The 21,129-nt window shown below is 39.1% G+C and overlaps 1 protein-coding gene and 1 long non-coding RNA gene across 2 annotated transcripts; one reads left to right on the top strand and one right to left on the bottom strand.

Annotated features, from left to right (window-relative positions):
- Window positions 1–2,822: 2,822 nt before the first annotated feature.
- Window positions 2,823–16,953, bottom strand: LOC101171392 (NACHT, LRR and PYD domains-containing protein 12). Its single transcript, XM_011483263.3, has 10 exons — window positions 16,874–16,953; window positions 15,562–15,702; window positions 15,368–15,478; window positions 13,144–13,222; window positions 12,784–12,982; window positions 10,021–11,782; window positions 7,658–7,831; window positions 5,925–6,095; window positions 4,285–4,331; window positions 2,823–4,146 (listed from the first exon to the last, which is right to left on the bottom strand). The coding sequence occupies exons 2-10, from the start codon at window positions 15,648–15,650 to the stop codon at window positions 3,599–3,601; spliced, it is 3,180 nt and encodes a 1,059-aa protein (XP_011481565.3). The 5' UTR covers window positions 15,651–15,702; window positions 16,874–16,953; the 3' UTR covers window positions 2,823–3,598.
- Window positions 11,590–13,653, top strand: LOC110016220. Its single transcript, XR_002291522.2, has 2 exons — window positions 11,590–11,804; window positions 12,830–13,653. It is a non-coding gene; the product is annotated as an uncharacterized LOC110016220 (long non-coding RNA).
- Window positions 16,954–21,129: the final 4,176 nt, after the last annotated feature.

Raw genomic sequence — 21,129 nt, forward strand, 5'->3', positions numbered from 1 at the left:
TTTTTTTTTATTTTATTTTAGAATAGACCTTGTCCAGGGTGTTGTTTCCTCTTTTGGCACACTTAACATGCTGTTAGAATTTGGGTTAGGGTTAAGGCTTTATGGTTAAAATCCCCAGCTATGATCTGAACAGCAACAGGATATTTGCTCTGCTTGATCACTGAATTGTCATCAGCATACACAGCCATAACCATGACTGCAGTAAACTCTTTTGGGAGCTAAAAGGACCTGTCTTTTACTGTCAGGTATTCAATGTTTGGTGAACATTGACTGTCTACAGTCACTCTGTTGCAGGGACATATGGTGAGGGTTGTGTATGCTGTGATTGAAGAGGAAAGAAGAAAAAGTCTGCGATAAAAATAAATAAATTCTGAGGTTAAAATGATCAAATGCTTGATGCAGTTGCTTGTTGCACTTTGTAGTCTCGGTTCATCCACCTGGTTTGTGAGGGATCTGGGATTTGAGAGGAACAAGCTGGGAAGCAGTGGTTTATCACATATCATCATGATTTTTTATTTTTTCCATCAACTTTCGTTCAAGGAAATTATCTCTGTCTTTTGGTCTGTGCTGCTTCTAGGTCTAAATCAAAGCAATACTGAGGTAATTGTGTTACCCCTAGTGGTCGAAAAGATCATGGTCATGATCTCCTCTGTCTTGCCCCTTTTGGACCAACTTGATATAGCTCTAAAACTCAACCTACAAATTAATGCTGTGACTAGGTCCTGCTTTTTTCAGTTGCAACGTCTCGGTAGGATTAAGTCTTGTATATCAAAAGTGAACCTTGAAATAGTCACCCATGCCTTTGTGTTGTCCAGACTAAATTATAGCAGCTCTTTGTATTCTGACTTACCCAAGGCATCAATAGCCAGGCTGCAGCTGGTCCAAGCAGCTGCCAGATTTATTTGTGAGTCGAAGAAGTTTGACTGCATAACACTGATCTTGGTGTCTTTTAACTGGCTGCCGGTGCAATACTTGGTTTTGTCAAAATTGAGGTCCTTATACCTCCAAGTCCCTGGCAGATAGAGTACCTTCTTACCTCTCTAGTCTGCTTTTAAAATATTTCCCCCTGAAGTCCTTATACTCCAGCGACCAGTTTGTGTTAATGGTTCCCAGAACCAAATGTAAGTTTCGGGGGGACCGGGGGTTTGCTGCTTTGGCTCCTAAACTATGTAGGATCAGTTGCCACCGGCAATTAGAGAGGTCACGCTCTTGGAGAGTTTAAAAAAAGAATTGTCCCTCCATTTCAGTGCTTTAGCATAAGCCTAGCCCTGTTATTGCTGGTTTTAATCTCTTTTAAATTGTTTTTATGCTTTTTTTTGGGAGCAGGTTTAGCTCGTGCTGGTTTACGGCGCCTTCCGTCTTTGAAATCAGGATTCGAATCCGGGCTGCTCCCTATTCCCTTCTCTACTGCTGTGCCAGTCCCAAGCCCGGCTAAATGGAGAGGGTTGCGTCAGGAAGGGCATAACATTGGTAAAACATTGCCAAGGTATCCATGCGAATCGTCTGCATGAAAATGGATGATTCGCTGTGGCGACCCCTGATGGGGGGTCGCCACAGCGACTGAAAAAGCTCTTCATGAAATAAATAAGCCATTGTGAAAAACAGCAACATGAAATAAAACAAAGCTACTTTGGAAAATATTGATTTTGAAATACGAGCTTCTGAAAAAAGACAAAGTTATAATAAAATTCAACATGATTAAAAATAAATATTTTAAAATGCTGTTTTAAAATAATTAACAGGTTTTTAAAGCCAAAATGAAATATATTGAATAATATAATGGCTAATTTAAAATCAGTGTGCAGGTTTTTCACAATTTCATGATCTTTTTGTATATTTATGAGAGATTTATTGGTTTATTGTGTAGTTGCATGAGGTCATAATTATTTATTTAATTAAATATTTATTTATTTAATTATGAACAGTATAGGACTCCATACACCTGCCGCTGCATGCATGTGTCACTAGTTCGCCTGACTTCAAGCACAAAGCAATTAGTTATCTGCTGCTGCCATCTACTGGTATGGAAGAGTACTGAAGAGTAATGATTATTCTGCCGGGCGCTAGAATGCACATGCACACAAATGAATAATTTTCCACGGCACACTTGACAATATCACAGTGGTTGAAGAACACTGATCTAGACCCCACTAGACAGTGGTCTGCACCTTTTTTCTTCAATGATTTGTGATTTTCACTGGTGTCCATGGATTACATGAAATCTTTCCACCGTTATCCACCTTTGTCATGGTTGGGAGAACACGTCAATATAAGGGTGGGGTCTTGGGATAGCACAAGGGCTAAATGAGAAGTTCAAAAACATTATTCTCCCACAAAAATGGGAGCCGTTTGGATTCAGATTTCTTTCTTAACTTTGATGATCAAAATGCTGCAGTAACTGAATTAGAAAACTGAAAGATAACGAAACACACCTTAATGTGTTTAAAACACTAGAACATTCAAAGAAGAACAAAACATGCTTAACCCTTGTGCTATCCTAGGCACTTTTACACTGGGAGTTGGGTCATCTAGACCCACTAGACAGTGCGCTGAACCTTTTTTCCTCAATGATTTGTGATCTTCACTGGTGTCCATGGATTACATGAAATCTTTCCACCTTTATCCACCTTTGTCAGGGTAGGGAGAACACGTCAATGTAAGGATGGTGTCATCTAAGATAGCACAAGGGTTACAGGGAAATATCTAGAACTTCTTTCCATGATTCTTAACAACTTAATAAGGCTGACTCTTCCCACTTTTATGTTTGTCAAATGTATAAAATCTTAGCTTTGTTTTCTGACTTGTTTTAGTTTTTCTGCTGCTTCAAATCAAAGATTCATGAATTCATACAATGGATTCTTGTCCACAATGTCAAATGCTGCTGAAAAGTCAAGCAAAAGAAGGACAACACAGTTCCCTTCATCAGGACTATAACTTCTCCATGGCACAGTTCCTATCGAGAAAAGAGTTCAAGTGTAGGTAAGCCACCTTCTTCAAGATTTTTGATAGAAAGGGTAACCTAGAGATGGGCCTAAAGTTGAGTACGGTAAGTCTCCTATGATGGTGAAAATTTGTTTAAAGAACCAAGGGGTGATGGCATCCAGAGGAGAGCCTGATGGTTTCATGTGAATGATAATGTCTTCTAGAAAAGACAAGGTCACAGGCTCAAATTACTAGAGCACACCTCAAGGAGGGACAGACTGCGATGGATTAGAGCTGGGTGCTGAAATAACAGCTCTTATGTCAGAAACTTTCTGAATGAAAAAAATTAAAAATTCATTACACAATTTAGAGGATGCTTCAAGCAGTCAGACTGTGGTGACGGCTTTAAAAACTTCACGTAGATTGTGGCTGTTGGTCTCAATGGTACATGACAATTATCCCTCTCGAGACTTTTTGACAGTGATCATGTAGTGATGCCAGCAATCCTTCAAGATCTAAAAAGAAACATGCAGCTTGTCCTTCTTGTATATTTGAAAAAATAAAAATGTTTACCAAAGAGGAAAATATTTTTGAAGATGATCTGCTTTGAGTCAAATGTGAAGAGAGACATACACAGACTGAACTAATCGTTCAACAGAAAGGTTCTCTAAAAGAATCACAACCTTATCTCTGACAGAACCATGTAGGACTCGGGCCAGGCTCTAAACCCCAAACCAGGGTAAAGAGGTTCAGTAAATGTGGTGTTGAAGGTGTAGAGGTGGAACAGTGAGTCATGGGACACTTTGAAGAAGGACAAAGTTCCAGCAGGCCAGTCCACATGCACTGCTACTCTGTGAGAGAAGGAGGAGGAGGAAGAGGAGATGTATGTTTCTCTATTATTGTGGCAGACCGTGTAACCACGATCACGAGAGCAGCACAGAGTCCAGGACTGACTGTTCCAACCAAACAAACAGTCATTATTGTTTCCTTCTCTTCTGATTCCTCTGTAACTCACTGATATGTAACCAAGATCTGACCACTCGACCTCCCAGTAACAGCGACCAGTCAGACCATCTCTGCACAGCAGTTGATGGAACACGTCGAATCTGTCTGAATGATCAGGATATGACTGAAGCTCCTTCTCAAAGGTCACCTTCTTGTTGTTTTCAGACAGTTTGAGGTGTCTGTTCACTGTGTTTGTGTTGATTGTGAGGTGACAGGAATCTGATAAAGACACAAACACAATCCAGGTGCAGTTATTGATACATAATCTGATCATTAAGGGAAACTTTGATGAGGACTCATGAATGACTGATGTGACAGTTTTGAAATGTTTGAATTTGACTTGAAAAGCACACTTACACTTCTTCAGACCAGGAGTCAACCACCGATCTCCAGCAGGCTCCACCCTGAAAACAGGAGGGGGATCAGAGAAAATTCTGACTTTAACAATAGAAATGTTTGGAATTTGCTCCCTTCTGCCTCAATTTGTCTTTTAACCCATTAACACAGGAGCTTTATCTCCAGTGGTGACGTTATTTAAATTATCATAACTGATGCAACATTTTACTACCAGAAAGTGTTTATTAGTGTTGCTAATGGGAATCCAATTTATAAATGTGACTTATACTAATTGGGGACAGGTGTGTGTGGAACAGAGATGGCGGGGCTTTGATTTGACCTGTGGCAGTTGCTCTGCTGCAGGGCTTTGAGAAGGTGGGTTGCTTTTGCAGCTCCATGGTTAGTGAGCTGCTATCTTGGTTTGCTGTGTTTTCCTTTTGTGGAATAAGCAAATGAAATCAACTCTCTTTGTCTCTATCACCCTGCTTTTGCTGTCATGGCTCACCTGTGAACAAGTAGCTAACTGCCTATTGGCAGGGGCGGACTTACCATTAGGCAGTGGTAGCTGATCGTCGATTATCCATTCACATAAAAATTTTCAAGGGAATAAAGCTAGCACAAACAAGATACCTTTGTAAAATCCACAAAATAAAAACGGTGGATGTAAAGTCAATAAAAATGTTTTAAAGTTGGACATTCAATTAAATCAGGAAGTAATAAATAATGGATGATTCTTTTGTGCTAATCAATCGCTGATTAATATTTTGGGTGTTTTTTAGTTGGATCTGGTGGTTTTTAGATGACTTTTGGGCTGGAAAACCATGGCTCTCAAGTATAACTGGCAGAGATTAAAGGATGATTCAAAGTAATTTTTTTAAAAAGCTGTATATTGAATCATAGTTATCCCAGCGGATGCAAAAAGAGGAAAAGGCAAAGAGAAAGCAAGAAATTTGTTGCCATACTTCCAAAAGTGCTGGAAGACAGATAAAATAGAAAAAACAAGAACAGAATAAAAAAACTATATAAAAAACTGCTTTCTTAGGTCAAACCTGACAAATTAAAAAAACATGTAAATGTGATTTCAATTTTTACATTCTTAAAACATTCTTAAAACTTCAAAACATTTGGATTCTTTACATTGTCGTGTAAAAGTGGACAAGTAAGGAAGTTATTCAAAGTTGGAACCAATAGGTAAGGATTTAAAAAAGAAAAACATCAATACAACTGCTGCAGAGGACTTCATAGTTTGTCTGCCTGGGGCCCCCAAACTGCAAAGTTCGCCACTGCATATTGGTGCAAAGCTGCTCTTTTCCGCTTCAGAATCCACTTAGAAAGCATAAACAGTTGAAGAGTTAAAGTATTTACATAACTATGGTACTTTAAAGAGCATAGGGTTTTTTGTGTCTTCAGCGACACAACTGATGTTAAAAAATTAAGGAGCTTTATTGGCATCTTTATCGGGTCAACAAAACACTTTCTACTTTGATTTAGCTGTGACTTTTGCAATTATTTCTATATTTTCCAAAGCCTTATGTGAAAATTTGGTAGCATGATGAGTTTATAAATTAGTTAATAGTTAGTATTTAGCTAATTCTGTTTGACATTAATGGTTACTAGCGTGGACTAAACACAGAAATGAATTGGGAGATGTTATGCAATACCTGAGAGTGTCCAGTCTCCACTGTTCCTCCCGCTGTGCCGACAGTAGCTTCACTCCTGCCACTCCTGGATGATTGTAGCTCAGATCAAGCTCTCTGAGATGGGAGGGGTTGGACTTCAGAGCTGAAGCCAGAGAAGCACAGCCTTTCTGTGTGATCAGACAACCTGACAGACTGCACACACACACACATGGCAGAAAGAGACAGAGAACTGCAGTGAGGCCGAAGCTAATATGCCTGCATTCGACAACAGTTGCAAATGATTCAACATCAACAACAGTCTTGACTTTGTCCAGTAGGTACTTATGGCAGAGCAATATGGATCCATGAACGTATTTATTGGTTTTACATAAGAATTTACATGACAATAAATAAAATTGACCTATGTAGGTGATTTGCTTTATGAAATAAGAAAAACTATTAGCTGCCACAAACCAAATACATTGGATGGTTAATATTGGCCTGTAAAAAACTATTTTAACTTGCACATTTTTTTTCTTGTAGACCCGATTGATACAGTCGGGTGATGCCATTTTAAGTTCGTTAACAGATTAGATGTGTGTGATCCAAATGTTGATATGCTAATTGTCTGTCATTTAATAGTGTCTCGAAGGAAACTCACTGCTAACATTAGTTCCACCTCGGCGCAAAGTTAATACTGTGGCGACCTGGGGGTTAGCCCCGCCTATAGCCACTAAGACTCATAGGAAGTGTGAAATCTTGTGTGTTGAATCCTTCACTATCACTTAGAGAGCTGTGAAGAGAAGTGATGTTCATGTTGTTATATTGTTTGTGTGTTCATAATAAGTGGGTTGTAATGCTGGAAAGGAGAATGAGCATTCTGCTTCTCCGTCTACCTCTCTCTCTCTCTGTGACTGATTGAGGGTGTGAGGAGTATGGGGCAAGGACAGTCAACGCAGTTAGTTAATTGGCAGCTCAGCTCTCGTTTCCTTGCTACGAGTGACAAAGCAGCTGTTACGGTGGGGAAAGGGAGGGAGTACCCAGGTGCAGAGAGGAGGAGGCAGGAGGGTTCAGGAGAACAGGATCTTTAATAACTAAAACTAAACAAACCAAAAACCACTGCAGAGCAGGCTAGAAACACTCAAACTCGAAACTCGAAATACACAGGAACGGGGAAGCATTAACCTATGGAGCAGCACAGGAGGAAGGGAAAGACAAGACCTAAATACATGCAGACAAACGAGACACAGGTGGAAACACTCAGGACTGACGGGGAAAGGTAAAACATGAAACAACAACCAAACAGGAAATACTACAAAATAAAACAGGAAACCAAGGAAACAAAGGGTCATTACAATGCATATGTGGGGGGACAAAAAACGTACTGAAACGGTAGAGCAGTGAACCGAACCAAAACTGCCGTACTAAAACGGTTCGGTTCAACTACGTATATCGTTACACCTCTAGTCAGTAGCTGTGTTTCCATCGACTGAAATTGCGCATATTGGATATGCGATGATAAATTAGCCTAACAGAAACACTACAATTTTGAAAAAAAAATAAATTGGATTTATCGAAAAGGTTTTTGCTCTTGGCGGAGGTGTTTTTTTAAATTAAAAACGGCAATGGAAACGTTTCTTTAATTAGATAGTAGTAGTGCTTTTTTAATTCAAACTTCTGAGTTTAATTCAAACTTGGAAAAATCACTGTAATTGTCAGCTTCTTCTTAGAGAAAACCAAACAGAACCTGAAAAAATAATTTAATCAAACCTTACCTGAGAGTCTCCAGTTCACAGTGTGAATTTTTCAGTCCAGCAGACAGAAGCTCCACTCCTGAATCCTGCAGGTTGTTGTTACTCAGATCCAGAATTCTGAGTCTGGAGGTCTGAGAGCTGAGAACTGAGGACAGAGCCTCACAGCTTCTCTCTGACAGGTTACAGCAGTCCAGTCTAAAATAGGTTTTGGTAGGCAATGAAATAAAAAAAATCACAATCAGTTACATATTTTCATTTTGAATAAGCCCTATTCAGAAATGTATTTAGGAATGTAGCCACAAGGGAGCCCAAGCTAGTGTATCATTGTGCCAGTCACAAACCCGGATAAATACGGAGGGTTGTGTCAGGGTGGCATCTGACATTAAATCCTGCACAAACCAAATATGTGAATCAGACCTATGATATCCATACTGGCTATGTCAAAGTACAGGTTAACAACGACCACCATCAATGCTGTTCACCAACAGGGTGCCGGTGGAAATTGGACTACTGTTGGTCAAAGAAGGAGAAGAATAGGAAAGTGTGTTCGTAGAAAGAGAGAGAAGAGGAAAGTCATGAGTGTTGGACTGATAGTAGGGACTTTGAATGTTGGAACTATGACAGGAAAGGTAGTAAGTTAGTTGACATGATGCAGAGAAAGAAGGTAGACACTAATTGTGTGTTCAGGAGACTAGGAGGAAAGGTAGCAAGAATAGAAGATTAGGAACAAGGTTCATGTGGTTTTTTCATAATGGATATAGGAAAAGAAATGGGGTAGGAGTCATCTTAAAGGAGAAGTTTGTTGGGAGTGTTGCAGAGGCAAAAAGTGTGTGAAATACAGTGATGAGTCTGAAGATAGAAATCAAAGATGTGATGTTTATTTGTCGTTAGTGGGTAAGCACAGGTTGAATATGAGCTGGAGGAGAAAAAGAAATTCAGGTTGGACCTTGATGAAGTGTTAATGAGCATCTTGAAAGTGAGAGAGTTGTCACTATAAGACCAAATTTAGCAATGAAGTAGTAAGCTTTTGAGAAACATTAGCAACATGGCTAATGAAGGTTTGCACTCAATTAGATTAGTCTTGTTAATAGCTTATTGGTGGATTTCATCTAAGATTATCTGCCCTTCTCATATACAGCCAATGCTTCAGGTGCAATGTAAAAAATCGTTTGTCTTTTTTCGTTCAGTTTTTTGGGATACCTAAGCACAAAAAACAGAATATGTCCTTTAGTTAATGTTCAGTGTTTCGCCCAGGGTGTCAAATTAGCCAGGACGGCCTCTGAAGACAGTACATGTTGAATAAAGTTGAATGAGAAGTGGATAACGAGTGAAGACTTTAAAAACAAGTGAATTGATGCGATTCACTTAACACCGGGTTTTTCAAAAGGTGTTGCGGCTCCCTGTGTTTTAATTTCTGTGGGAAACTGATCCAAACGACTTTTCGAATGATTAAGTTTGCAGACCCCTGAGTCTAACACAGGGGTCTATCACAGGTTGCAGACCCCTGTGTCAGACTTTAAAATGTGCTGACTTTATCTTCAAAACCTTTGGAGATAAATTCAGAGAAGCCAGACTGAGATAGTCTGGACATGTCCAGAGGAGAGAGAGTGAATATAATTGTAGAAGGATACTGAATCTAGAGCTGGCAGGCAGTGGCAGTTCTACACTAACTTACTCCATGGGCAAGTAACCCCACCAGCGCCCCGCCCCCCCTGCACACATACAAAATTTGACAACATCCTCTTGTGTTCCCTATCTTCTATTTAACCATTTTACCCCATAAATGCATGAATTTTCTAGACTCGTATTACAGTGGGGTCAAATTAAATTAAATTAAAAAAATCAATTAAAAACACGCTTAAGGTTTTGGGCCGAGGAAGATAAACATTTACTGAACACACTATAGCTAAACTTTTAAACCTTTTAAACCTTTAAAACTGAACTTTTTGAACATAAATAGGAATAAAAACAGGAACATCAATCCAGAGTAACTCAAGTTAAACCTTTAATATTTTGAACAATATATGGTTGTGTGTAACTCAGCGGGCACGGAAAATGCCGCCCCCTGTGAAGTGCCACCCTGGGCCACCGCCCACCTCGCCCATATAAAAAAATGGCTACTGCTGGCAGGAAAGAGATCTAGAGGAAGACTAAAGAGGAGGCTTATGGATGCAGTGAACGAAGACATGAAGGTAGCTCCTGTTAGAGGCGACTATGCAGAAGACAAGGTTAGATGAAGGAAGCTGATTCACTGTGGCGACCCCTGAAGGGAAAAGTCGAAAGGAAAAGAAGAAAAATGTATTAAGGAAAAGACGTTAAATGGTTTTAGTTTTCTGACAAAAAACTAATGTTTCAACAGTGACTGCTTGCACGAGGGCACTTACAGGGCTTTATTGGAGGCTTTGATCACTGGCAGAAGCCTCAGAAGAGCCTCCTCTGAAGCAGCGTATTTCTTCAGGTCAAACACTTCCAATTTTTCTCTTGATGATAGTAAGATGAAGACCAGAGCTGACCACTGAGCAGGAGACAGTTCATCTGTGGAGAGACGTCCTGACCTCAGGGACTGCTGGATCTCCTCCACTAGAGAATCATCATTCAGTTCATTCAGACAGTGGAACAGGTTGATGCTTTTATCTGCAGGAAGATTCTCACTGATCTTCTTCTTGATGTACTGGACTGTTTCCTGATTGGTCTGTGAGCTGTTTCCTGTCTGAGTCATCAGACCTCGTAAAAGACTCTGATTGGTCTGAAGTGAAAAACCCAGAAGGAAGCGAAGGAACAAGTCCAGGTGTCCATTTGGACTTTGTAAGGCCTTGTTCACAGCACTCTGGTAGAACTCAATTGGCATCATCTGTTCTTTCTCCATGAGGTTGAATCCAGAGGTGATGAAGGTCAGATGGACGTGAAGAGCAGCCAGAAACTCCTGAACACTCAGATGGATGAAGCAGAACACCTTGTCCTGGTACAGCCCTCTCTCCTCTCTAAAGATCTGTGTGAACACTCCTGAGTACACTGAAGCTGCTCTGATATCGATGCCACACTCTTTCAGGTCGGATTCATAGAAGACCAGGTTGCCTTTCTGCAGCTGCTCAAAAGCCAGTTTTCCCAGAGACTCAATCATCTTCCTGCTCTCTGGACTCCAGTGAGGATCTGTCTCAGCTCCTCCATCATACTTGACCTTCTTCACCTTGGCCTGAACCACCAGGAAGTGGATGTACATCTCAGTCAGGCTCTTGGGCAACTCTCCTCCTGTGCTCTTCAGCAGAACCTCCAGAACTGTAGCAGTGATCCAGCAGAAGACTGGGATGTGGCACATGATGTGGAGGCTTCGGGATCTCTTTATTTGAGAGATAATTCTGTTGCCCTGCTCTTCATCTCTGAATCTCTTCCAGAAGTACTCCTCCTTCTGTGGTTCATTGAACCCTCTGACTTCTGTCACCATGTCAACACACTCAGCAGGAATCTGATTGGCTGCTGCAGGTCGTGTGGTGATCCAGAGGTGAGCAGAGGGAAGCAGCTTCCCCCTGATGAGGTTTGTCAGCAGATCACCCACTGTGGTGGACTTTCTAGGGTCAGTTAGGATCTGAGTTTTATGGAAGTCCAGAGGAAGTCGACACTCATCCAGACCATCAAAGATGAAGATGACCTGGAAGTCTTCAAAGCTGCAGATTCCTGCTTCTTTGGTTTCAGGGAAGAAGTGATTAACAAGTTCCATTAAACTGAACTTCTTTTCTTTCAGCACATTCAGCTCTCTGAAAGTGAATGGAAATATGAAGTGGATGTTCTGGTTAGCTTTGCCTTCAGCCCAGTCCAGAGTGAACTTCTTTGTTAAGACTGTTTTCCCGATGCCAGCCACTCCCTTTGTCATCACGGTTCTGATTGGTTCTTGTCTTCCAGCTGGGAGTTTAAAGAGCTCTTCTTGTCTGATGCTTGTTTCTGCTCTGTCTGCTTTCCTGGATGCTGCTTCAATCTGTCTGACCTCATGTTCTTCATTCAGCTCTCCAGTTCCTCCCTCTGTGATGTAGAGATCTGTGTAGATCTCATTCAGAAGGATTGAGTTTCCTGCTTTGGTGATTCCCTCAGTTAAACACTGGAACTTCTTTTTCAGACCAGATTTGAGTTTATGCTGACAAACTGCAAAAAATCCTGATTGAAGACAATAAAGAAAGTAAGTAAACTCTCTGCAGCTCTGAATGATGAAGATTTTAATTAGAGGTATCAGATTATTGCGTTAATCCCAATTAATTAATAACAGGCAAATTACCTAGTTATTTTTTCGTTGCATTAGTCTAATATTTCATCTATAACTATTATCTATTATGTCAGGGATAGTGGCCAACAAGTTGTCCATTGTCAGAAATGAATCAACGATGGACCCTTAGTGCATCAGATGGTTACTTTTGCAAACTCCATTATTTTCTGATAATGAACACCTCAAAGGGCATGGTCACTTACGAAAAAAATAAATATTAAACCAATTATTACTACTTTATTCTGGCTATTTTTACATTAAAGCAGTTGTTTCACAAAAAGCGGGGTATTTACACTGAACTGAATTGAATTGAACTTAATTGAATTAAACTTAATTGAATTGAATTGAATTGAATTGAATGAACACTAAATTATCAAATGAATTATTACATTCACTAGGTATGGTAGCTTAAAGAGAAAAACAATATACGCAGTATGACATGTTCTTTGTGGTAAATATTTTGTGGATTACCCAGAAAAGTGTTCCTACTGTTTTTAGACATGTTTAATTGAGCACTTTGGACCTGATGTCTCTTTTTCTTAAATTGTTCGAGACTTTTAAAAAAATACCCCTTGGTGAAACAAAAAAAAAGTTGGAAGTCATTTACAATAAATAAACTTCATTAAAGCCTTTTTTGTTGTATTTTCTATCTTTTACTGTGCCACATTGTCACACATTTAAATCAAAATACCTCAGAATTAGGCTTATTACAGCAATTATTTGGTTAGATTAAAAATCAATTAATTAGATTAATTATTTAAAGGTCTTAATGAATTAATTGCTCAAAAAAGTAATTACATTAAAGCACTAATTGTATCCATGTTGTTCTATGTGTTGAGACATCAGTAAATCTTCATTTATCCAGCAGGTGAAATCTTTAGAGAAATCCTCTTACTGCTCTGCAATCGATCAGCCAGCTCCTCCTGCTTCATTTTCCTCAGGAAGTTCTCTGTGATCTTCATCAGTGACTCTCTGCTGCTCCTCTGCCCTTCATCTTCATCCTTCAGATCCTCCTCATCTGTCTTCTGATTCAGAAGCTTCTGGATCTTCTTCAGCTCTTTCTTCACAAAAGTGACAATGTTTTCCTCCAGCAGCTGCAACAGAATTCTAGATGAATGAGCCAATCAGAGTGAAGTCATGGAACCAAACATCAGCTCCATGTTGGACACACTGACAATCCACTGGTCTACAAAGTGCAGCATGGAGATGAATGTGAACATAATGAAGAAGAAGTAGTTCTTGTTCATGTACAGACCAGAAAGATGGAGTCCAGCTGTTTTTGATGCTGCTGGACAGACGGACCATTTGGAGTCTCTGAGCTCTGCTGGTCCACTCTGTGGAGAATTATCAGCAATCAACTCCATTCTGTCTGTGCTGGAAGGTTTCAAACCACACTAACTGGAGTCTGGTCAGTTCACCGAGTCACAGCTGGAAAACTTGTTATACATATAAGTCAGTCTTTTTTCATTCCAGTGTACTTTTTTCTTCGGTCTGATTGTGTGTTTTTTCCTTTTTCCTTCCTTTTTTCCTTCCTTTTTCCGCTCTATCCTTTAGCTTCAACCCCAGTAAGCCCCCTTGCTGTTTTTCCATTCCCTGTGTGATTTTTATTGTCTTTTTGTTTGAAATAAAAATACTTTTAAAGATTTGTTTGTTCTACATGTTTGTTTTGTTTTCTGTCTTTTGTCTAGCTCAGTGTTTTTCAACCTTTTTTGAGGCACGGCACACTTTAAACCTTGACAGAAATCCAGCGGCACACCAGCATCCACCAAAAAAAAAGGAGAAAATAATAGTCTGTATTTATCTACATCCCCTCCGCAATCTCACATGCATTTTTGTGATAATTGTGGCAGAAAAAGCTGGAAGTTGCAGTTTTTTTTCTAAAAGAAGTAACAAAAGTTAATTTAGGAGATTTAAAAACTGTTTGATGTGTGTTTGTTGTGGTTTCAACAAGTTAAGAGGAGAGACTCATTGTGCGCTAAGACGTTGTCACTTTGACCCAATGCATCATGGGAGATGTAGTGCAAAAATCTGCCGAACGCAGAAAGACAAGCGTCTCTGAGCTTCATTGTTTTTTTCACTTATTCCACGGTCTGATACCGGATTCTGTGGAAAGCTACACCGCTAAAGACGAGCTTTAGCTGGTATTTTTGTTAGAACTGAGAGACTTTACCAATAGAATCAGAACAAGGAAGTGAAGACTTTAACCACTTCTGATTGGTCAGACTGATGACATGTGATTAAGACTCCAAGAATGATTGGTGGAGACAGTTAAAGGGGCGGTACTTTTCAGAAAACAGCTTTAGTTGCAGCTAAATCGCGGTACCGTCATTCTTATCAAAATGTCTTTAATAGAATCAAATAAACACAAAGAAAAAAGTATTTTACGATCTTTCATATTCCTAACTACTCAGTGTTTTATCAGGGCCTGTTTGGATGAACAAAGAACTGATATCCTGGAGATGGGAAATGTTGTTAAATCAGTTAATGAGCGCAATTTCCCTCGTCACACCTGACCATCTCCCACGGCACACTAGTGTGCCGCAGCGTACTGGTTGAAAAACACTGGTCTAGAGCAAGTATATAAAGAACAACAAAATCAGAGTCAAACTCTAAATCAAACGCTGTCAGAGAAATGTCTCAGGTGCAAGAAATGTGACAGTGTACACAGTGATCCCTCGCTATAACACGGTTTACTTTTCAGGGTTTCGCTACTTCACAGATTTGCATCGTGCATTGTGTTCTGCATTCTGGCTAAAAAGTCACTCCGCTTCTTCTCTACCTGCGCGTCAATAACATTGCAGTTTAATATGTACACGTGTGTAAAACATCAAAAAAGAGCGACAACAACTGCCTATCACTACTATCACCTTCTGTTCATATCGCTGATTAAAATTATTTTTTGACAGTACGGTACATACGTTTTTGTTGAAAAAAAAATTACTTACTTACGTACTTTTATTTGTGAAACAAATGCTTGAACCTGTAAAATGGTTTGTTCTTCCTTTTCAGTGTATGAGTATTTAATTGTATAATAATTGTAAAAAAAAAAAAAGGTTTCTACTTCACGGATTTTGCCTATAACGGGTTCCTTTTTGAATGTAACCCCTGCGAAAAACAAGAACTATGTATATATATATATATATATATATATATATATATATATATATATATATATATATATAGTGAAGTAAGGAAAATATAGAAGAGTTCATCCTAGCACTGTATCTATTTGCAGAGTTGGATAGTTCATTTCACTTTGTGGATCACGGAGCTAAGGAGTTTAACTGTAAACATTTTTTGTTTTCAGAACAGCAATAATTACTCTCAAACTTTCATTTTGAGATCACAGATTAATCAGATAAAAGCTGTTTCTACTGTTTAGTTCCCTCATCTGCATTTAGAGAAGAAGCTCATCTTTAGAAGCTGATTGAAGCAGAAAACAAAATGAAATGATAGACCTTGACCTGAAAAACACTTACTGGTACTGTTCCACTTCTGAACTGCTGCCTTCAAAGTTAAGTCCAAAATCCTTTGACCTGTTACTCGTGAAGGACGCATGGCTGGTTTCAGATCCAGGTCCAAGTTGGTTCCTGTAAAGATTGAAGGTTGGTGATGTTAGTCCTGAGCTCTGACATAGAGAAGAGTCATGGTCAGTTAGAGATGGTCATCTCACCTCTGAGCTTTGCTCCGGCTCTCATTTTCATCTAACAGAGTGCTTTTAGAGGGAGGGGCTCCCTCCTCTCTGTCCTCACACTGATCCATGCTGCTGGATTTACTGGATCCACATCAGCTCACATACACATTCTTCCTTTGTCTGCAGAGGAAACACACATAATCAGCTCTGATCCTCCTTCACAAACAGATCAGCTGCTCTTCCGCTGATTGGCTCTTCTCTTGTGTTTCCTCTCAGGTTCAGATGGTAACAGTCAGACAGTAGTGGGAGGCACAGTAAGCTGCCATCAGCTGCTGCACTACTGCTCTCACTTCACCAGCAGCAGCAAACAGTCCATGATGAGCAAGATTTCCATTCATTCACTTTGACAAATAAAGAACAAACTTCCTTTTTCTACAATTCAGGAAAAATGAAGCAGATCAAGAAAAACAAAGTAAACAATGAGGTGAAAAGAAAAAAAAACAGGAATCTTTCCATCTCAAAGCTCCAATTGAGACTTTCAGTTGAACTTTGATTCAGACACACATTGTATTGAGGAGAACAGGAAGGTTTGGGAATCAGATATGAAACATTTGAACTCCAGAGCTTCATGTTGTTTTATGTTTATGACAGGAAGTCTCAACTCTATCTGTTTGCTGGAATATCAAAAGTTATAGTTTATGTCTTCTTAACTGCGCACACTACATGTTGTTGTTCATACACAGCACAGACCAAATGTTTGGACACACCTTCTAGTTCCAAGAGTTTTCTTTATTTTCATGACTATGAAAATTGTAGATTTACACTGAAGGCATCAAAACTATGAATACAATACAATAAGACATATTTTCAGTTGTTTCACACTTTTTTGTTATGTATATAATTCCACATGTTAATTCATAGTTTTGAGATATATGTATATATAAATGAAAAGTATCTTGACATTATTGTCTCTAGTCAGCTAAATCCGACAGGAAGCACCAGTCAGCTGATCCGTCCCACTTTCATGGGTGAGCAGTTTCATTTCTGTAATTAAGTGAAACTGCAGTCTGCAGTTCATTCTGTAAAAAATCTTCAATAAAAAACATCAGTTGTTTTCATTCTCTCCATAAATCAGTGAAACAGTAACTGATCAATAAGTGAGAGTTGATCCTAAGTTGTTGATTTGTGCTGAGGTCCAATCGTTAAACAGCAGAGTGATTAAAGTTTGCAGAGAAAGAAGATTTTCTCCAAACATTCAGAAACACTCAAGCTAGTGAAGACAGAGCTCAAGAAACACACAAAGTTTAGTTTCTTCAAAGATCTGAAGAAGAAAAAAAGAGTCCCCACTCACCATGCGAGCACAGCTGCAGCACAGATCAGTCACTTTGCTTCCTCGTCTTCTGCTTTGCCTTAAGAACAAAACACTTCCTCACGTTTTAGTAATTGTGCTGAGTTTTGTCTTCTGATTTCTTCAGACGGTTTTCCTTCAGTCAGGCGTCTGCATTGGACCAGTCATTTTCAGTTTTTGTCTTGAATATTATTTCAGGATTTGAACACTGTCTGTCTGTCCTCTATGGAGAGTCTATTTGTGTGTGCGTAAAACTTGATCTGTAGGTCATACAATACTTATTTGTAACTTTGTGCCCTAGCAAAAATGTATTCACATGTACAAAAATGATAAAATACAAAAAAATACAAAATACAATTTATACATGCACAACTTAAACTTACACCAGCTTAAAACTAACTACGCATGCAAATCTTTAAAAATTATGCATGATTTACCTGATACACACACACAAAACCGCATTTACACACAGATCAGAATTGAGACTCTTGTCTATGGGGTAAGTTAACTGTCAATAACAAACATATTCATAAAAACGAAATTGTGCACAAATTAATAAATTCATATTTATTCAGAGCACGACTTGCTTGATGTCTTGAATTCTAAATTTCCTTTGTTAGCAAACTGTCAAAAATGTGTCACACAGTCACAGGCAAATACATGCATGCGGAATATTATTTCTTTATGATAATAAATTATTTTTTATAATAATTTATGTGATAAGTCATTCAAAAACACAGATGTGAGCGATCTTTGGATTTACAGCAGATACCTTCTCATTTCAGTCTGTGTTTATTTCCTTAAGAAGACAGAGAGGATGTTTAGAGATCGGATTTATTTCTTTTAAAAAGCTCTACAAAAGCATTGGTAATCACGTCTCCATGTCTGGGTTCTGTTATGATCAGTGTTAGCAGGGGAGGCGTGGTTGACCCTTTCCCTCATGGCTCTCTACATGCCATACCCGATCCTCATTTCGTCACTGTCTTTAAAAGCCTGAGCCTGTCACTGCTCCCTGACAGATTAATACTATTCAGGGGCTCTCAGCACCTGTCCCGTTTATCGCTCTAGCTCTGTGAATTAAGCATCCTGTCTGATTTAGTTTTTGTTCCTGAGGAATAAATTGTCAACTGGCCCTCGGCTTCAGTCTCTGAATTTGGGATCCTTCCACTCAACCCAACAGGTTAATTCAAAGTCTCTCCCGGTACGCTAAAAAGGCTTTCCGCTGTTACGTCTGTAAGGTATTGCTGCCAGGATGGAGTTTTCTGCTTTAATTTAGAATTTTTTTTTGGTACTTTCTGTTGTCCTTTCTTTTCAGGTGTCTTGACTTCTCCCTATCAGTGTAATTCTCCCTCAGTGTCATCACCTTTTCTCCCTGTTGTGCGCAACTCGTTGTAGTTGGTCAGTCACACCTCTTGTTTTATAATCTACGTCTCCCTTACATTTATTGCCTGATTGTTTTGTGTGTTTGCAGAGCTACGAGCATCTGGCAGTATTTCGAGCTATTTTCTGTTTAGTTCCGAAATCAAAGGACCTTTTGACTCTGAGCTTTTAATTACCATATTTTTTTTTATCACATTGATCTTTGTTTTAATCCCTAACTATTGTCATGTTTTCAGATGTAAAAAACATGGTCCAATTGTTTACTTGCAATAATCTTTTTATTTGAACTCAACTCACATCACACTCAGTGCAGGTCTGTGTCCCTGTCATTCAATCAATTGTCCATAAACGCGATTCAAGGCGCTTGCTGCCTTGACGTTGTCAATATGCGACTTTGTAGTTCTTTACAAAAGTAACCAAAAACAAAGCCACAATGCCACAGCTATTATCTATTATGTAAGGGGTAAAGCCTCACGCGGTGTTTGTTATGATTTGATTTTTTTCAAGCATTCTAGTCAAAGCAATAAAGAATTCACACACATTTATTAAACTCATTACAAAAATGATGAAATGCATACATTATAAAGACAGAACATAAAAACAAAACAAAAAAGTCAATTAAATCACATTTGCTTAATTAAATACAGTGATCATTAAGTAAAGTTAAGTAGAGCTGGATTTATTGCTTGAAAAGGAGTGGGAAGAAGTGAGTTTATATAATCCCACCTCTACTGAGTTAATTCATTTTATAGTTTTGCAGTTTTTGTAATCCAAAGCCGGCGTCGGCTCAGGCATAGAGTTCAGGACAAGCGTGGCAGAGTCAGGGTGCGCCAGCGGGTCGGGCCAGTAGTCGGGGTCGAGTCGAGTTCGTGTACAGGAAGCAGAGCAGAGGACTAAGTAGCCAACCTTGGGGGAGGTTTGTACTGAGTCTTAGTGATGTGGATGTTTGAAAACCTACTCTATGTGACCAGAGAGGAAGATGCTGATCCACATGCAGGTTAAATGGGAGAAGTCTCAGGTCCCCCAACTTAGTCACTAGCCTGTGTGGGACCAGGCCGTGTGCTGCTCCACAGCCGTAACCAAGACTGCAGTAAACTCTCCACACAGATCAACAGGTTCTTTGAAGGCAATTGTGTGTGAAGTCTCTGCTTGTTCTGTATCTTCTTATGAATCACAGACAGAAGCTGCTGCAGCTTTCTTTGGGTGGAAATTATTTTTTCAAACATCTTTATGACTTCATTCTCACTAAAAAAACGTAATCAAAAACATCTTTGTAAATACATTGTATTTTCACATACATTTGTACATAAATTCGATTTTTCATTAAAATCATATTTTTTTGGGCCTTTTCAATTTTGAAAAAGTTTAATTGCGTGTGAGCTGCAGACTTTCTAGAATCCTGTGGAGTGTGTCTTTGTAAAGCAGAAGCTCACTTTAGCTTAGTTTTGTGACTTGGTCGTGTTTTATTGATTTTCTGCTTCTTCAAATCAAAGATCAATAGATCCTTACAAAGTTGTGTACAAGTTCAGCTCAAAGATCAACAGCAGTGAGAATCTCCAAGCTCTCACCGTGAAGGGCAAATACAAACTGCAAACACACAACTTTTTTCTTCTCTGATGATTGATGGTGATGAAATCAAGACAGAAAAAAAGGCTTGTCAGGAAGTCATCAGTGTGTTTGTTTTTTCTTTAATCCCATTCTAATTTCTTAAATTTATGTTTTATTTATTTATATGGTGCCTTAAAATGACCAAAGACAGGTGCTGTACATTAAAAGCTCAAAAACAATAAAAACAACAGCTTAAAAGGTTAAAACAATGAAAAATAAAAAGTATGAATCAGTGATATAAAAATGTAGAAACACCAAATAAAACAGCACTCGTAGATTGTGGCTGTAAGTCTCAATAGTACTGAACAATTATGCCTCTTGTGACTTTTTGACAATGATCCGGTAGTGATGCCAGCAGTCTTTCAAGATCTGAGAAGAAACCTTCAGCTTGTCCTTCTTCCACCATCTTTAAAGATTTTAAAATGTTCAAACAACATCAATGTGATCATTACAATCATGGAAGCAGAGCTGGGATTCTAGTTTGAGGAACCTTCATAGGAAAAGTCCAATGAAAGTCCCTTCCTTTCCCCTTATGCCCTCTTTTTTAGCAGGTATTTTCTCTTCATCATTAATGACATAAAATTTAAATATTTCAGCTCATTTTAAACTTGAACGCTGTTATAGATATTGTAACAAAAAGTCAGTTTGATGAATTGAATACAGAATTTAAAAAGTAGAAATGTGAAAGAATGAAAATGTGAGACATGCACAGACATGTACAGACTGAACTAATTGTACAACAGAAAGGTTCTCTAACAGAATCACAAACTTAACTCAGAACCATGGAGGACTCGGGCCTGGCTCTAAACCCCAAACCAGGGTAAAGAGGTTCAGTAAATGTGGTGTTGAAGGTGTAGAGGTGGATCAGTGAGTCAGAGGACACTTTGAAGAAGGACAGAGTTCCAGCAGGCCAGTCCACATACACTGCTACTCTGTGAGAGGAAGATGGAGAGGGAGAGGAAGAGGAGATGTATGTTTCTATGTTATTGTGGGAGACGGAGTAACCACGATCATAAGAGCAGATCAGACTCCAGGGGCCTGTTTCAGAAAGGAGGTTCAACCAACTCTGAGGTTAAACTTGAACTCTGAGTTGGTCAATCGAGAGATTAACAACTCTGAGTTTTCTGTTTCAGAGAAGCTGATCCGAGTTAGGTCAATCAACTCTGAGTGGACTGATTCAGAGTTAAGCGTCCGCACCGCGACTATAAGAAGCCATTATCAATGGAGCGCAGATATCACGAGTCACCATGGCAACCGTGAAAACAAAGAGG

The sequence above is a fragment of the Oryzias latipes genome, chromosome 2 (genome assembly GCF_002234675.1).
Source record: "Oryzias latipes chromosome 2, ASM223467v1".
Lineage (NCBI taxonomy): Eukaryota > Metazoa > Chordata > Actinopteri > Beloniformes > Adrianichthyidae > Oryzias > Oryzias latipes.

Bases quoted from the DNA above. Each gene is read 5' to 3' on its own strand.
- LOC101171392 (XM_011483263.3), bottom strand. From the start codon at position 15,650: ATGGATCAGTGTGAGGACAGAGAGGAGGGAGCCCCTCCCTCTAAAAGC. The intron at 15,479-15,561 runs GTGAGATGACCA...CAATCTTTACAG, and splicing joins AGCCGGAGCAAAGCTCAGAG to GAACCAACTTGGACCTGGAT. The intron at 7,832-10,020 runs GTAAGTGCCCTC...AACCTATTTTAG, and splicing joins AAAGCCTCCAATAAAGCCCT to ACTGGACTGCTGTAACCTGT.